Source organism: Falco rusticolus, chromosome 7 (genome assembly GCF_015220075.1).
Source record: "Falco rusticolus isolate bFalRus1 chromosome 7, bFalRus1.pri, whole genome shotgun sequence".
Classification (NCBI taxonomy): Eukaryota; Metazoa; Chordata; class Aves; order Falconiformes; family Falconidae; genus Falco; species Falco rusticolus.
The window spans coordinates 12845324-12861773 of record NC_051193.1 but is presented as its reverse complement, the minus strand read 5'-3'; the positions used below and the strand labels follow the sequence as shown (position 1 = coordinate 12861773).

The following is a 16450-nucleotide window of genomic DNA, read 5'->3' as shown; positions in this document are numbered from 1 at the left end:
GTCCCTGGTTATAAGCAGTAGTTCTGTTAGCTACTAATCGTGATGCAGTTGTTTAGCAATTTAATAAGTACTTAGTATTTAAGAAGTATTAAATGGTTATACTTTTATATATAATATGGTTATATTATGGTATAATATATAATGTTATGTATTATAACATTACATATTGTAATGGTTAACTGCCCTTCCAGCAGATTCTGTCTTCCCAACAGTACTTACTCTTTGATGGCAAGAAATACACAGTTTTGCAGAGAAGGCTGTGGGCAAGAAAGGTCAAGCCTTAGGAAGGAGGCTCCTTTGTGCATGTGTGTTTCTACCTGTACACTTCATACCTGCATTTACCACAGCTGATCTTTATCTGCATGCAAGAATCCCGACGGCTACACCATTTATTGAGATCAAGGCAAACTTCCTTGTTTTCAGAGTTCATCCATCAGGACTAACAGTCCAGGTAGGATGCTAGAGACAAAGAATTTATCTAATGAAGGGAATCATGCTATAAACTCTACCCCCACTGAAAACAGCTGATTTTCTACCAGCATCAATGGGTATATGTGCAGAGGGTACTTGCTGTGTATGTGGTAGGGAAAAAAGGAAAAAAAAGGAAGTATCTGAGAAGAACTGAAGAGAGGTGAGATCACCATAAAAAGCTTCGGGGGCTTTCATCCACAAAAACAAATATAAAAGGCTGCTTATAAAAAATAAAAATCTGTGTTGCTTTGAAAAATCCCAGACACCCCAATCTCAGATAACACAGTTCTTAACAAGTATTACAGCAACCCTCCTCACAACGTGCTAAATCTGTACATCCCAGTTTCCCATCTGCAGGTAGGACTCACCCTGCAAACTAGATCTAACTAGGATCATTTTTGCTAAGTATATTCTAAAAGGCTTTAATTTCCAAATAACCTGGGTCTGGGAAAGATAATTCTGTACTCCCTGGAACGGTGATAAAATTAAACAGTTTGAAAATAACATGCTTCAGGCTTGCAAGAGTCCTCAAACACACTACTACAAATGCCAACAGCCTTTAAAATTACTAGGTTGAACTTATCATCAATTTGACTTATGCAAAGTGCTAGCTTTTCCCCTTAGAAATAAATTTAGTATCATTTCACTCTATCATTAACCAGGCTTATTCAGTTCTAAGAAAAAAATGTATATACCGTCAATATGACTGAAGCACATCAACAAGCTGAGCACTTTTCTAAAACAAAACTGTAGGATGTCAATGGAAATCAACATTAAAAAGGTATTTTAGAGTGCAATAAGCAGTGGAACAACTTACTACACAGCACCTACTGAGCAAAAGGGATACTGATTGTTTTGCAGTTCCACTTGTGAAAACCAAAACAGAGGCTTTCACTTTGTTTTTTCCCCATTGATTAAAAAAAAATACTCTATTTTTTTTGATAAAAATACATTTAAACTGTTATTTTTAGGTAGATAAGACTATGAACAGAAGCAAAACATGAAGGAAGCTTGCACGCATTATGTAGGTTATCAATTTTTTTGGCAGCTGAAATTTTTTAAATACTCTCATTAATTTTAAACTAATATTCTTGAGGAAGAGGGGCTAGTTCAGGCAGAGAGTTGTTGAAAAAAAGAGTTGTCCATCCTAAAGTTTTTTCCTATTGATGTGCTCTTAATATTCTTTATGCTTTACCCTCTTGACAGGAGGCATCTTCCCTGGGCATTAGGGCAGGGAAGCATTCATATGAACTCCAGATCACTGCAGTAAAACGCAATCTTACAAGGGAGCACATGCAACATCTCAACAGATCACAGCCTTGAAAAGGATCCAAGACCAGTCAGCAACTGCATCTTCCCTACGTGAAATCAGTCCATCTTATAAAACCATCTCACAGGGAAGGAAACGTCCAACAGTAACATGAAATGAATGTAACAACAAAACCAGGTAAAACTATAGCTAAAGCAGTACTTTGGGGAAAAGCTTCGGAAAAGTACTTTGACTTTTTTTTTTATCATGTTTCTATCAGACAGATTTACTAGTTTTTAAAAGCCTGTTTTACTCAAGCTTCTGAGCACCGTTGTACATTTGCAAAGCATATTTATCATCCAGGGAAAGTCTTCTACAGCCCACCATTATTTTCAAAGGAAACGAGAAAAATATAGCAATGGCTTCAAAGATGTGAGTGAATTATTTCATCTCCTTACAAGTGCAGCATGTGCTCTCTCTTCTGTAACGACACAGTACAGAAAACAAGATGTAATTGATGCAATTTCTTTGCCAAATGAGTGGGAGCTTATGAAGAATTGGCACGTAATTCTGATTTGAGCTTTCTTGTCTTAAACAAAACCAAACGCAATACAGAACATTATAATGTACTAACAGGGTCCTCCAACAGATTCATCCCCACCCCCATCCCACCCCAATACAAGTGACTGCAAAGTGCTGGGCCTGTAATCCAAAGGATCCTCAGTGTCCCAAGCAGCCATATTGATGCAGCTAGGCATTTTTGACTCCTACAGTACAGACATGTAAGTGAACCAAAGAACATTTGACCTTTTGTTATCTTACGTACCAAGGCAGAAAAGCATGCCTTTTCCTCTGCTCTACCCCAATGAACAGATGTGGTTTTAATCATGTCCAAAACAAAATGCTCACAAGTTTCAAACCATGACTTGGAAATTTAGGAGTCAAACTATTTTTCAAAGAAAGTGATTTTCATCTAATAATCTTGAAACTGTCCATAAAAGGCAGATAGTGGGGAATGCACCAAGTAGGGGTTTTTTGGTTTGTTTGGTTTTTTTTTTTCATTTGGAGAGAAAATTAAGGTAATTTTGATAAACAAATAACCTGTGGTAAGACAAGAAATGTTAAAAGAACCCTCAGGGTTCAATATAGAACATGTATTAGAGATCATCAATAAATAGATTTTACAGGGCAGTGTAAATCCAGATGCTACCTTTCTGATACTGAACTCAAAGTTGCAGATTAACCAAATACATAATGTTAGCAGAGCAGTATAGTTCGTTAAGAGAGACAGAAAATGCCATACAAAGCCCAAATGCTACTTCGATGGGAAACGGGCACCTAGAGCTGCTACAACTCCAAGCTAGCCACTAACCTACATCTATGGTATCCAGCTCACCCGCCACCCCCTCACCTGAAAAACACCTCATAAATACTTAATTTAAAAAAACTAAAAAAACTAATAAAGTACAGTTTACCTTTTCTTCTGAACAGCATTAGAGCTCTCTGACAAACTGCGTGGGAAACACAGTTCCTGGGAATATGGATTACAGGCAACTCTTCAAGACCTATTTTGAAAGGATGTGTGTGGTATTGAGGCAGCTGGAATTTGCATACAGATAAAACAGGTAGGTTTCTAATGCGATCTGGACTCCAATTAGCATGAACTATCTTTATGTGTATGACCTGTATGAGGATAACATGCACAGAGTACAAAGGGATCTCTGTTCCACACCAGGAGCAGAGGGTAGAGGGAGGAAGGTGAGATCTGTCTTCCGATGTGAAGGTAAGATGCACGATGCTGGCATCTGGCAACCATAAAAGACAAAGGAGGCAGAGCTGGGCCTCTGGCTGCCTGCCAGCCAGGGCATGTCCAGGGATAACAACAGCTTTTAACCCATATGGAAAGGTCAGGATGGTAAGAAGAGAATTATGGCCCATATTCATATTTCAACTGCAAATTTTCTAGCTTTATAGAGTTTCAATAGAACTCTACCGCAACATCCTATAATTAATTTTAAAACCACAGGCATCCAAAGTTCATCACAAATGACCAGGTCAAAACATCTAGACATACAGCTCCACTGAAAATCAATGGGAGTTAAGCCCCTAATTACTCTTACAGTTCTGACCAAGTATTTTATTTTTTTTTCTTTAAAAACTATAAATTCCACCCTCACTTTCAAACAAACCTATCCTGCTCATAGCTTTTTTCAGTGCTGTATTTCACTATAACTCTTCATGACTATTGCAACCTGCAGTGCCCTGGTACCAGCAGCACGTATCTCTGAAGTTTCCAAGATGCACTCGTGTGTCCCTGGAGCTTGTACCGCTCACTTCAACAACTGCTCTTCAGCCTGTTCGATGCTACCGGCTCCACGAACAGGCTGTTGTGACAAACTCCTCTAATACGACAGTCACAAGTGAAGACAAGGTTACAGATTCTGAATGAGTTCATGTCTAAAGTCAGTATTAAGGAAGTTTCACACACGGTTTTGCTCACAGATTTTCTCACAATGCCTAGGACTGATCTGAGTTTCCAAAAAAGTGAGTTTTTAATTATGAGCAGAGAAACAATAGCTCACTTCAACACTAGAATGAATAAACCCACTATTTTTCCATGCTCTGTAATACAAACATAGGTTGACCCATTAGCTTTAAAGCTTTCAGAAATATTAAAACTGAAATATACAGGTCAATTTCCTTTTTGGTTTTTAAGCCAGACCCAGAGACTGAAAAGTTTCAGACTAATGGCTACTTTAAGATGATAAAAGGCGATAAAGTTTTTGAACTATGAATCTAACGCTGCCAGAACAGATTGATTCCATAGTAAATTTTTAAACGGAAAGTAAATTTTTAAACATCAACTAAATACGAAGCGTTTAAATCAGACCAGAGCGTTAACTGCACGCTCATTCAGAAGTGCTACAGGGCCTATAATTTATCACACTGCACATATAGATCTACCTGACTTTTCTCACTTTTTTCCATAGTGTGCGTGTTCAGAATGCAAACAGGGGCCAAAGTACACCTGAACAGCATGCCTACCCATTCCAGAGACTTCCTATGTTTAATGTGAACCAGACAGAATCAATACAAACTGCAAAAATTGACTAGAAAATGCCTTTTTTATTATTATTATTATTATTTACTCTGTTCATTAGAAACGTAACCCTGGAGGCCAGAACTATGATCTTGACCTTTTGGCAATTGATGACAAAAGAATTATGATCAGCGGGATGCTGACTCCCAGTGTTTCCCAAGCACCTTCTGCAGGAACTGGAGGAACATCTTGTATACGTTGAGCATGAAACAGAAGGTCCCTCAGTTCATCAACACCACAGTGCCCAACAGGCACTGCTCTTTTGAGAAACATTAGTCCTAGACTCAGCAGTTTGCCTGAATTTCAACCAAATGAAGCCTCACGACTGCTAAAACCAGATGAAGGGTAACCAGACCTGGCCTGGCACTGCTGCTGACGCCCTTGCGCACTAACGCAGACCCTGTGAACTCGACTGAATGGGCAAAGCATCCCAAAGGTCGGGGAATAAAAGCTGTTTCAGACCACCCCATTAAGAGTCCACCCCGGCATCCGTACAGGCTGCCGGCGCCGATGGTATGATTTGTAAGCAACCTCAGCAATCCTAACAGCCACTGAAGTCTTAAGACCATCTTGGGATTTCCATCTCAGTTCTGTTCCAGATCCTGTACTGGATTCAGGGCCGTGTTCTATGCTCTTCAGGATTCTCCATCCCAAGACTGAAGTTCAGGTTCCTGCTGCCCAGCAAAATCTGGAGAAAAACTGTTGGTTTGAGATCACGGTAGGTAGGTCAAACCTCGCCAAAACCCAACTACTCTGAGGTATCTCATACTTGCAGTCACTTCACCTCAAACTAACTTGATTTTTAAACTGAAGTTAAGCAACTTCAGTTTAGTAATCACTTTTCAAGTATTTATTTATTTTGTTGGGGGAGGAGAGAAAAATCAAGCTATTTAGCTTTCCAAGTATTTAACATAAAACCCAAAAGAGCTCCATCTGGCAACCAGCAGGATTTCTAAATAATCTAAATAGTATCTACATAAGAACCAGCCTGTCTATGGAGTAAGACAACTTCAACTTTTACAGCCACAAGAAGCCTTTATTAACATAAAAGGAAATTATAAAAAATTGTTAGAACAGGAACAAGAGTCTGGCAAGCTGACAAAAGACCCCAGGAATCTCTGCATTAATCTTGAAATGCTGCTTTTGACTTTGTTGGAATATAGCATCATTCACTGTGGTTTTAAAAAAACAAAACAAAACAAAAAAAACCCTTAGGTTCAAAGGACTCTAGTACAATAAAACCAGTTCTAGGAAAAGATTCAGATTAATGAAAGTCAATATATAATTCCTTGCTTTGCAACACAAAATAACCCCTACAATTTTAACATAGTTTGTAGAATACATTAGTACTTAATTACACAGACTACACTGAGTCATGGATGAAGCCCTTCATGTCCATAGATATTAGTCTTATTAAGAAAATGTTTTAGAATACTGCTTCTAATTATGTTAATTAAACATACCTTTGAACTACTCATATAGAAAGTTTGATAATTCATAATTCTCAAGTAAATAAATGCCTCTCAGAGTACACAGTGTTTATTTTTCCAAGTTATTCAGATGAAGGATCTGGCCTTGCGCTCCATACCTTGCCTGTGTATTTTTCGGCCCGTTTGTGAATGATCCAAAGCTGGGGGTGTTTTGCTGTCCTGTGTGAAATATTTTACTCCCCCTGATGCTCCTGTCAAGTTGCCTCTGGGATTTTCTGTCAGGCTCTTAGCAAAAAGTCAAAGAGTGAAACCAGTGGACCCAAAACTCCACCGCATCATGGTGATGCTGTGAGGACAGGGCAGCCTCAAAGCGCTGGATTTTCGCTGTCCTTGGGCTGCGGGGAGAGAATTTCTGCCTTTATCATTGCCCATCTGGCACCTTTCACAGGCAGCAAGAACAAAGAAGTAAAATGTACTGGTCCCTACCATCTGCTTTTGCTTGTAAAGTCTACAAAGAGCCTGATAGGGAAGGGGGGGGGGGGGGGGGGGGGGGGGGCGGAAGAAAAAAAAAGAAAAAAAAAAAAGACTTCATCTCCCACCAAGCTGTTCTGGCAGGTACACATTTTTGCCTGGACTCCTGACATGTCTCAGGGCAACCCAGAGGCTGCGGGTTCCCTACAGCAAGGCAGCTGCCCGACGCAGAGCATCCCAAACTCACCCAGCCCCACATCTCCACTCACAGGCATCCAACCGCCCGGAAAGAAAGGTTGCATTGTTTGAGATTTGCTTCATTGGATCAGCCTCTGTTTTATCTAGAATAGGAAAATTCCTGTGTGTTTAATAGGAGGTATTACCCTACAGATTTTCTCTGGTTCCACCTCCTTTCCCATCAGCCACATCCCCCTCTTGCTGCAAGGCTGCATACACCATGTGTTGGCTCGACCCCTTCTGTCTCTGACAGAAATTTGGCCAAAAAGAGCAGATTTTCTGCTACTTTGATCATTTCCTGTGGTAAAAAGTAAGGGAATTATCTGACCCATGGTCTTTTTTTCGTAGTTTTGAAAAATAACATGAATTTACATTTGCAAGTTCCCTTAAATAGCGTACTTGCTTTTCAATAGCATTTTGCTGCTAGTTTCCTGGTTGTCTTACAGAACTTATTTTATTTTTTAGAATCAGAAAACACATTGCTCCAACCTCAAATTCAGAGATAGAGCTGCTGTATGAAGTCAAAAACAAACTTTGCTATGATGAAGCTGCAACCAAAAGGTAATACCAAATTCACAGACAACACAAAAGTGACAACTTCTTTCCTGTTAAAAAATTCTTACATTTAAAAAATAAGCTTAATTCTTTTTTGGTGGAGACAGTGTTATTTTTGGCTACAAATATGCATTGCATAGCGTGTTTAGAAGTAAGTTAACCCTTTTATTAAATGCATTATTAGAGTAGGTCTATGATACATGTTATATAAGCACCCAGAAATATTGATTCCTTTCGTCAAAACCGCCAAGCTTCCATGTCAGAAAACACATCTAAGCCTATGTTGAAATAGTGGCACTACCTGTTGACCTAAATGGTGTAAGCATTTGGGCAACAAGGGCCTAAAGTATGATGCCAAGTGATAATCAGTGACCTCGACATGGCCCGTGATGACACCCTGAAAACTAGTTCGCCATGTATTTTTTCTGTCCCAGAGAGTACAAAGTAAGTGAACAACATGAATATACCTACTGAAATAATGTTTTATATCAGAGTTAATATTCTATACGAGTACACTCCAAATAAATTATCACAATATACATTTAAGTCTTTATAAGCGTGGCACTGCAGCATTTTTAGTAGTGGAGCTGCATACTTTCGGCTCAGAAAATGCTACAATGTGCATATGTTTATATAGACTTTTTCCTGTTAATCATTTACTCGGAGTGCACAAAAACAGTTGTACTTGTTAGCATGAAAAGCCTTTTTTTTCTTCCCCTAACTTTGCTGTGCTAATTACATGAATAGCACAGATTTTGACAGATACTCTCTGAAGCTGAGACCAGGGAGCACATGGGTCCCTTTGTGTGAGTTCTACCTTGGAAAGAAATGGTTGAATATTTTGAAGTGTTAAAAATGACAGTTATTTTAAAATGTTACAGTAAGTTACTCGGTGAATTTACTACTTGTGTGTGTATATATATATATATATATATATATATATATATTAATCAGCCTGTTAACTAAAATCATGGCCTGGCTACATTTCATGTTTCATTTTATGAAACTGAATCTCCCCAAACCCCACACACCTCAAAATCAAAGGGAGACCTAGAGCAGTCTGTTTTCCTTCACTGAAAAGTAAAATAAAAAGGGGAAAGGAAACACATATTTATTTATATATATATATGCATGTACTTCACTTTAAAATATAATCAAAAAGGGGGAAGAATCTGCAGTATCCTTGCTAAAACAAAAATTGCACTAAACCACTTAAAACAAAATCTTACCACAACAAATCCTGGCACTATCATTATTAGTAATATATTGCCTTTCACATGCACATGTAATAAGGAGGCTGCACTCTGATCCATATAACCTCAATAATGTATAAATGAATCAAAAAGAATCTAATTAGTTCAGCAGCACCAAAAAAGTAGAAACATCAAAAGAGCCAGTGGGATGTTCTTTTTTTTTTTTTTTTTTTTTTTCCTCCTGTCAGACACTCCACAGAGCTGCCCTTCAGAACCCTCTGGTTTGTATCTGGAAGCAGGCCTCACAAAGGTAGGTCACAGAAACTTAAAGGAACTGGAGCTAAAGGATGCCATCCTGTACCTGTACCCTCTCGGAGCAGCGCTGCCCCACAGCCTGCCCAGCACCATCTCCGCACGTCCCACACGAAGTTCTGCACCATCTAGGATCTATGCGAAGGAAGGGTGGAGCCCGTTCCTCACCTCCTGTCTGCAGCCACAGGAGATAGCACATCCTGAAAGCATTACGTTTGCCACAATCCCCTTTTCCTCCTTCCCCTCGACGCAACTGCGGAAAAGACGGAAGGGTAGATTGGGACGGTATCTTGGCTTCCACAGAGACATGCTACAAGGCAGGGAGATACGAAGGACGGTTGGGCGGACAACCGCAAATGCCACAGAGGCACAGGACCTCCCTGTAGATGGCCTTGGCCTCCTGTCATTCCCTCCGGAGTCCTACAGCTGTTCCTGCCATCCAGATGGGAAAACGTTGTGTGCATGCCGGGCTGAGAGAGCCTCTGAGGAAATACCTGTGGAGGCATCTATGTGAAAGTTAGAACACTGTGTGTATTTATTTATTTATTTATGGAAAAAACAGTGAGAGAACTTTTATAATATGCCATATAGGTGCAGACATCCATGCCTTTGCAGCATATACTGAAAGCTTATATTGCATCAGAAACAGCGTAGCGAGAAAATCATACCCCAAAGGAATGTAGCTTGGACTGATTTTTCACAAAGAAAAGTCCTAACCATGCAATTCACCGAAGGCAGGTAAGTTTCATTTAAAAATGAACAAAACTTAATACTAGGGTCCACTCAACTTAAGTCAAGGAATTATTTTTTCTAACTTTGAAGATATGGATATATAAGCTTAGCTCGTACGTCCTTCAACATGATGTATTTGTCCACTACCCAGTAATGTTTCCCTCCCTTTTGAAATTAAAAGCACCACATGCAAGAGAAACAATAATGCTATAAAAAGGAAGACCTCTCGCTACTCCAGGACTGTTTTGTATCCGAAACCAAAAAGTTTACTTGTTCAGAGGAATAAATAGAAGAGTATTTGTACAGTAAAGGTTTAAAACATGGTAACAACATTTTTAAGGTACATTCTCCAATAGCTTTCAACATTGTTCAATTTGCAGACATAAAAAACCAAACCAACCAACAACATCCAATTATGCAATGGAACTGGGCAGATAAACAAAGCCTCCTTGCCAGAAGATTCACTCTCCTATTTACCTTTCAAGGAACATATAGAAGGCAACAGATTCCACAGGTCCACAAAGACCAGGCTGAAAAAAAAAATCAACACTGCCATCACAGGAGCTACCGCAGCATACCCCAAGGCCCACTCGCAATTCCCAAGCAATTCAACTGGAGGCGGACTGGGCCTCAAAAGTTACTAACTTTTCCTGTTATCTACATCATCAAACTTAAACTACTTTGACAGAAATCTGCACTGAGGAGCTCCAACAGAAACCTCTGAGGAATCCAAGGTCCCACTCCGACAAACCTTGACAATCCTAAGCAGACACACAAACCAGCAGGACTATCCAGCAGGGTAAAGTTTTTTGAGAAATAAATGAATATGGAAACTCACAAATGTAACACAGATGGCCCGCAACATCTGCAGGAGTTAAAATACAAACACTTCTCACAAGGTAACACCAAATACTGACAAAGACAGACAAAGCCAGCCCATGCCCTGCCGCACCAGCCGCCAGCACCAGGCAGAGCCACCCCAATCCACGCAGCACTGCCCAGCCTGCCATAAACACAACCACAGAGCATCTCTGTCAGAGGCGTCCTGAGGAGGAGGGGTAGTACTGGGAAGGGACAGGATTTATGAAAATAAAAGAACTGAATTGAAGCCTGTATGCTGCTGTCTAGAACTAGTTACATTTGTACCACCCATTCCCTGGGGGAAATGACTTACAATGCAAACAGGCCTCGTTGTTCAATTATTCAAGTATTAAGAGATTCACAGAAAGACATCTGAGAAACATAACATTTTAATAGATGAAATAAATACTCCAGTACATGCAAGATAAAAACTGACATTGGAAAAAAAAAATTAAAAATCACTTTTGTTATAGTGTAATTTTTTTGTTTGTTTGTTTAAACACTCACAGTAGCTTTTCCCCCAGTTTGGAAATTAACACATGGAAAACATAATCACAACCTCCAGTCCTTCCACTCCTACACACCAAATGCACTTCTAACCTAACACTTGATGAAAAAAAAAAAAAAAAGTCATACAAAACAGAAACAAACAAAATAGTAGCTACATCCATCATCTATGTGTTGTTGGTTTTTTTAGTTTTTTTAAATGAGTGAGAACTGAGGTAACCTTTTTCCTGCACAACCGAACAGTAAAATTTAGAAGGGAAATTTCGGAAGACAAGACAAGACAAACTTTAAAAACCGCACCCAGCGCGATTAAAGCTTTTTTTCCCCCACTTTTTTTTTAAGATGCCCCCACCTCCCGACATATAAAAAAAAAAAACCCAAACTTTTAAACAGTTATTACCATTTGTGTGAAGACCTTGTTGAATAAAGGAAAATTTATCTGCAGATACTTGCTTGCCTTTAAAGTAAAATAAAAAGAAGCCCAAACTGGCTACTTTTATTAGTACGTATAGTTTGAATATGTTCTGCTTCTTCACCACATGAAATCAAAGGATTGGGCTCATCCAAGCAAATTCTTTGGTATACCAAAAAGGGGTGAGGAGGTGGGATATTATTTTCCTTTATCAGTGACTGGGATCTAAACAGAACATGTGGGGGTTAATTCACAGAATTGGAGTTCACTGGCGGTAAAGTCCTGGGTGAAGATCTTTCTCTTAGTGCCTGAGATAACAGGTTGCAACCATCCGAGACGGCGCAAGCTGAGTTCCTCAACCTTTCCCTGTAATCGCTCATTTTGGTGCTACTTTCGGGGTGTTGGGCTATATCCCTGAGGCATTGGGTCAGGAGCACACAAGCAGATACCACACTCATGGCTCCTCCTAGGATGGCAGTTTGCACAGCTTTGCCCTCCGGATTGATGGTGGCAGCTTTACCCAAAAACTGGGGCTCAGTGGCAAAGCCCACCAGAGCATAGACAGACTGCACCAAAGGTCCGCTGAACAAGACGCATCGGTTCCTGGTCAGCTCGCTGGGTGAAGTCTTGACCTCCTTGACACACGCCAAGAGGGCAGAGGCGCTGGTGCTCATACATTTGACACTGAGTTTGAACTGCTCCTTAGCAAATTTATCCTTGGATTTCTCACTGGCCAGCACGCAGGCGTCTGTCAGGAATTTCAAGTTCTTGGACATGTTCTGAGAAACCTCCAGCAGGAGCTGAGGGCTCATATCTGCCAAAGGGGTGGTCTTCAAGACCCCGCAGCCGTGCTCCACCTCATGCCTACATCGGGTCACCTTGTAGCGATCCACCAAGCCAGGCATGGCAGGCTGGGCCCCCGGAGTCTCCACTGCAGCCAGGTAGGCAGCGTGGGCAGAGCACTCGGTCAGGGAGACCACCAGCTCCCCCATCTCCATCAGGCTTTCCCCCACCTCCCCGAAGCGTCCCATGTTGAGCTGGCTCTGGACGTCATGGGTCAGGATGGAGAGTCCTTTGGTCCTGGCAATGATCGTGTCCCTGCACTTCTCGAAGGACTCACCGAAGACAGACAGGCTCTCGGTGTTCACCGGCCTGGTCTCGCTCGACAGCAGCAGCAGATCGGCCACCAGTTGCATCTTGATCTTGCAGTGGTCGCAGATAGAGATGAGCTTCTTCCTCTGCAGGGAGCTGCTGCTGGGGATGCCGCCGCCAGACACCTCGCTGCTGGACTTGCCAGAGCCACCGCTAGCCATAGCGCCGGGGGGGCACTCGCATGCCGCTCGCTACCCCGCTGCCACCGTCTCTGCCACCGCCGCCCGAGCAGTCCCGACTGAGCCCGGCAGGATCGCTCTGCCTGTTCCGCAACATCATTCCATCAATGGCCGGGAGGCACGGGAGGGCTCTGGGCGCCGGGGCTGCCGCTGCTGCGGGGAGCGAGCTCCGCCGGGGCGCCCGCCCCGCTCCGGCGCCAGCCCTCGCCCCTACGGCGCTGCCGCGGCGGGCCGGCGCTGGCCGGGAGCCCCCGGGCCCCGTTCCGGCATCGTGGAGCTGAAAACGTTATTTCTTTTTTTTTTTTTTTTCTCCTTTTTCCTTTTTTTTTTCTTTTTCCCCCGCACGTTGGCTCCCCTCCCTTCCACCACCTTCTCCGGCTTCCCGGCGGCGGGATCCTGCGCAAAGTTCCCTTTACCGGCCGGAATACCTCAGAGCCGCCCGGCAGTCGCGCGGAGTTGGGGCGCAGCCCTCCGAGTCGCTACTGCGCCCCCGGGCTCCTCCGCTCGGCGGGCGCCGGCCGGGCGCAGCTCGCAGGGGCCGGAGGGGCGGCGGCTGCGCACCATGTGCCGCCCCCGGCCCCGCGCCGCCGGCGGCAGGAAGCGCCGCCGAGGGTGTGGCCGCCCGCCGCCCCGCGCCGCCACAGCCACAGCGAGGGGAGGGCGCACCGCGGGGAGCGCGGGGGGGACGGACGGGGAGCGGGACCGCGGAGGGGGGGGGGCAAGGAGAAAAAGAAAAAGAAAGAGGGAGGGAAAAAAAAAAATCCACCGGATCCGGGCGCTGGGGGCGGGCGGGACCCGTGCCCCTTCCTTTCGCCGCTGCCTCACTGCTTCCTGCCTCGGTCATCGGCGCGGCCGCCGCGCGCTCGCTCCCCGCCGCGCTCCATGCCGCGCGCCCCGCGGGCTCGGCGCCGCCGGCCCCTCCTCGCCCGGCTCCCGCTGTGGCCGCCGCCGCCGCCGCACCGACTTAGGCGCTGCCCGCAGACAAGGGTGGTGGCTCCGGGCTACAGCCGCGGATGCTGCGACCCGCCCGGCCTTGCGCTCCTCCTGCCATCTTTTCTGGCTGAGTCGCCAACTCCCAGGGAAAAAAAAAAAAAAAAAAAAAAAAAAAAAAAAAAAAAAAAAAACAGGGGGGGGAAGGAAATCTTCTTTTAAATTCCCTTTCTCAGGCTTTCAGACAAACTACTGGGAAGCGGCGGCTGCGGCGGATCTGCCAGCCAGACGCTGCACGGCTCCGAGGGAGGCTCCCCCCTCCCCGTTGCCTTTGCTGTAACCTCACTTAAGCCTATCGAAATCTTTTGTGCGGTGTCACCGCCCTGCGTTTAAATCCTGCCCTCCCCCCGCGCCCCGCGCCCCGCCCGCCGCCCCGCGCTCCTCCCAGGCGGCGGGGGCAGCAGCGCCCTGCAGCGGCCGGCACCGCCCGCGGCCCCCAGGCGCGCTGCCGCCGGCGGGAGGCGAGCCCCGGGCTGCGGGGGGCTGGGTGAATAAATAAGCACCGGGGCGGGGGGCTGGAGGGGGAGGCCGGCGGGCAGCCGGCGAGGAGCAGCGGATGGGCTCGGACCGGTGCGGCCGTGCCGGTTGGGCGGGAGCGCGCCGCGCAGTCGGGTACCGGAGAGCGAGGAGATGCCGGGGGAGGGGGGGGGCGCTGAGCCACCGCCCTCCGCCCCAGCCCGCCGGGACACCGGCGTCCCGCCGGCCGGCCCCGCTGCGCCGGGCAGCCCGCCAGGTGAGTTCGGCGTTGCGGTCAGACCTGCCGCCGCTCGGCGGGGCTCGGCGGGGCAGCAGCGCCCAGCGCCCTTGGCGGGCGGGCGGGCGGGCTTTGGGGGAAGGGTCCCCCCGCCGCCCCCGGGGGGCTCAGCCTGCGGGGGCTCAGCTGCAGAGCCCAGCCCCTCGCTAGTCATCGTCGGTGCCGTCGGAACGGCTGGGGGGGGTGGTGGTGGTGTTACCGCATCTTTATTGACATGGAAATATTTCCCTCCGCGCTGGGCTTGACCCATTTTTGTAAGCCAATGACGGTGCATTCGGTGTGCTTCCCTCCCGTTTCTGTCGCTGCCATGCAGACTGGTTACCGGGGTTGGGGTTTAGGAGGGGGAAGGCAGCACACCCACTGACCCCGGTGTGCTCGGAACGCCTCGGCAAAGACTCTCCTCCAGCCTGTGCCCAGCCTGCAGCACATCGGGAACTGCGCTCGACAATTCTCATCACTAAAATGTGATGTGATGCTCAGTACATCTCAGGCATTAACGCCAATGCCATTACACAATAATAAAATTAAAATTACTAATCGGGCTGGAACAAGTTACAAGAAGATGGGTTTAATGCTGCCTGGGATGTTTCCAAAGGGAACGTATAGTTTGGTAAATAACGGCGATGAGGATGTTTATGCCCCACACATCGGATTCTCTCTTGGTATTCATTGTCTCAGTCAACATAATCCTGAATAATCAGAGTTCGTGTTGAAACCACATCTTACATTTGTTATGTATTTTGCCGCAGCTTAAGCTGCAGCCAAGTAATAACATCTTTTTGCTCCTTTCAATGAGACTTTTAAGTTAGCCGCTTCATTCTAGGCGTTTACAATGCATTTAGCAGGCTACAGAAATCCAGGAGTGCATTTAGCCCAATTCACCGTTATGCTCATGTCCTGCTATGGCAGGGCTGTAAGTGACCTTGAAATAAACGAGAATCAGACCAGCTCCTCACTGGCAGGCCAGATCCAAGTGTCCCGGCAGAAACGGCGCCCTTCTCACGGACTGCTTACATTGAAGGAGCTTCAGACGAGTTTATTTGTACACATTCTCACCCGCTAGCTAGAGGAACCCCTGGCCTCCTTGGCGGCCCTGTGGAGCATGACGTGAGCGGGATGAGCACAGATGTGGAAGTGGAGGGTTAACAGGATGTGTGCTTCTGGGGGGTGGGGGGAACCCTGGCCATAGAGCTGGGCTTGAGGAAAGGGGCAGATGCTGGTCTTTGGGTGTGTCGACAATAGGGCACTTCTCCACCCATCCCTCCTCACAGAAACTGCGTGAGGGAAATTCTGTTTACTTGAGTCAGATTATAGCAGTTTAAAGGAAGGTCATGATTTGGGCCTAAACAATTTTGGCTTACCGCCAGCAGCTCATTTTCAAAACTATAAATAGGAATGATTTCAGAGTGGGCTGAAAAATAAAAATCAATGGGCAGGAGAAGCCAGCTGAATTGTGTTTCCAAGTATTTCCAGATATGTCCTCAAATGAGGCACTGGGAGATTATGTAGCACGAGGAATGCCTCTCATAAATACTAACCTACTTTATTTTTAATGAGGATTGGCTAAATTTAATTAGGGTTTGAAAGATTTAATTTTTAAAAACGTAGGTCTCTGCCCTGGCTAGCAGCGGTGTTAAATGACCCAATAATCTTTTCCATTTTTAGATGCTGCCGCCCGCCATGATGTTCCATATGATTTGTGCCATTCCCCAAGGACAAAGTGGAGAGATCTGTGTTTTGGATGGTTCCTGCTGTGGCTCCTCCACCTACCTTCCTCCCAGCTGCCCACACCAGGAACACAGCTAGGCCCTCACCCACGGCAGTTCCTAGCTCCTGACAGGGCCA

General features: G+C 45.2%; 1 protein-coding gene across 1 annotated transcript; it reads right to left on the bottom strand.

Moving 5' to 3' along the window:
* Positions 1-10982: 10982 nt before the first annotated feature.
* On the bottom strand, positions 10983-14154 carry TLNRD1 (talin rod domain containing 1). The gene has a single exon (XM_037395278.1). The coding sequence runs from the start codon at positions 12841-12843 to the stop codon at positions 11776-11778; it is 1068 nt and encodes a 355-aa protein (XP_037251175.1). The 5' UTR covers positions 12844-14154; the 3' UTR covers positions 10983-11775.
* Between the last annotated feature and the right edge of the window lie 2296 nt (positions 14155-16450).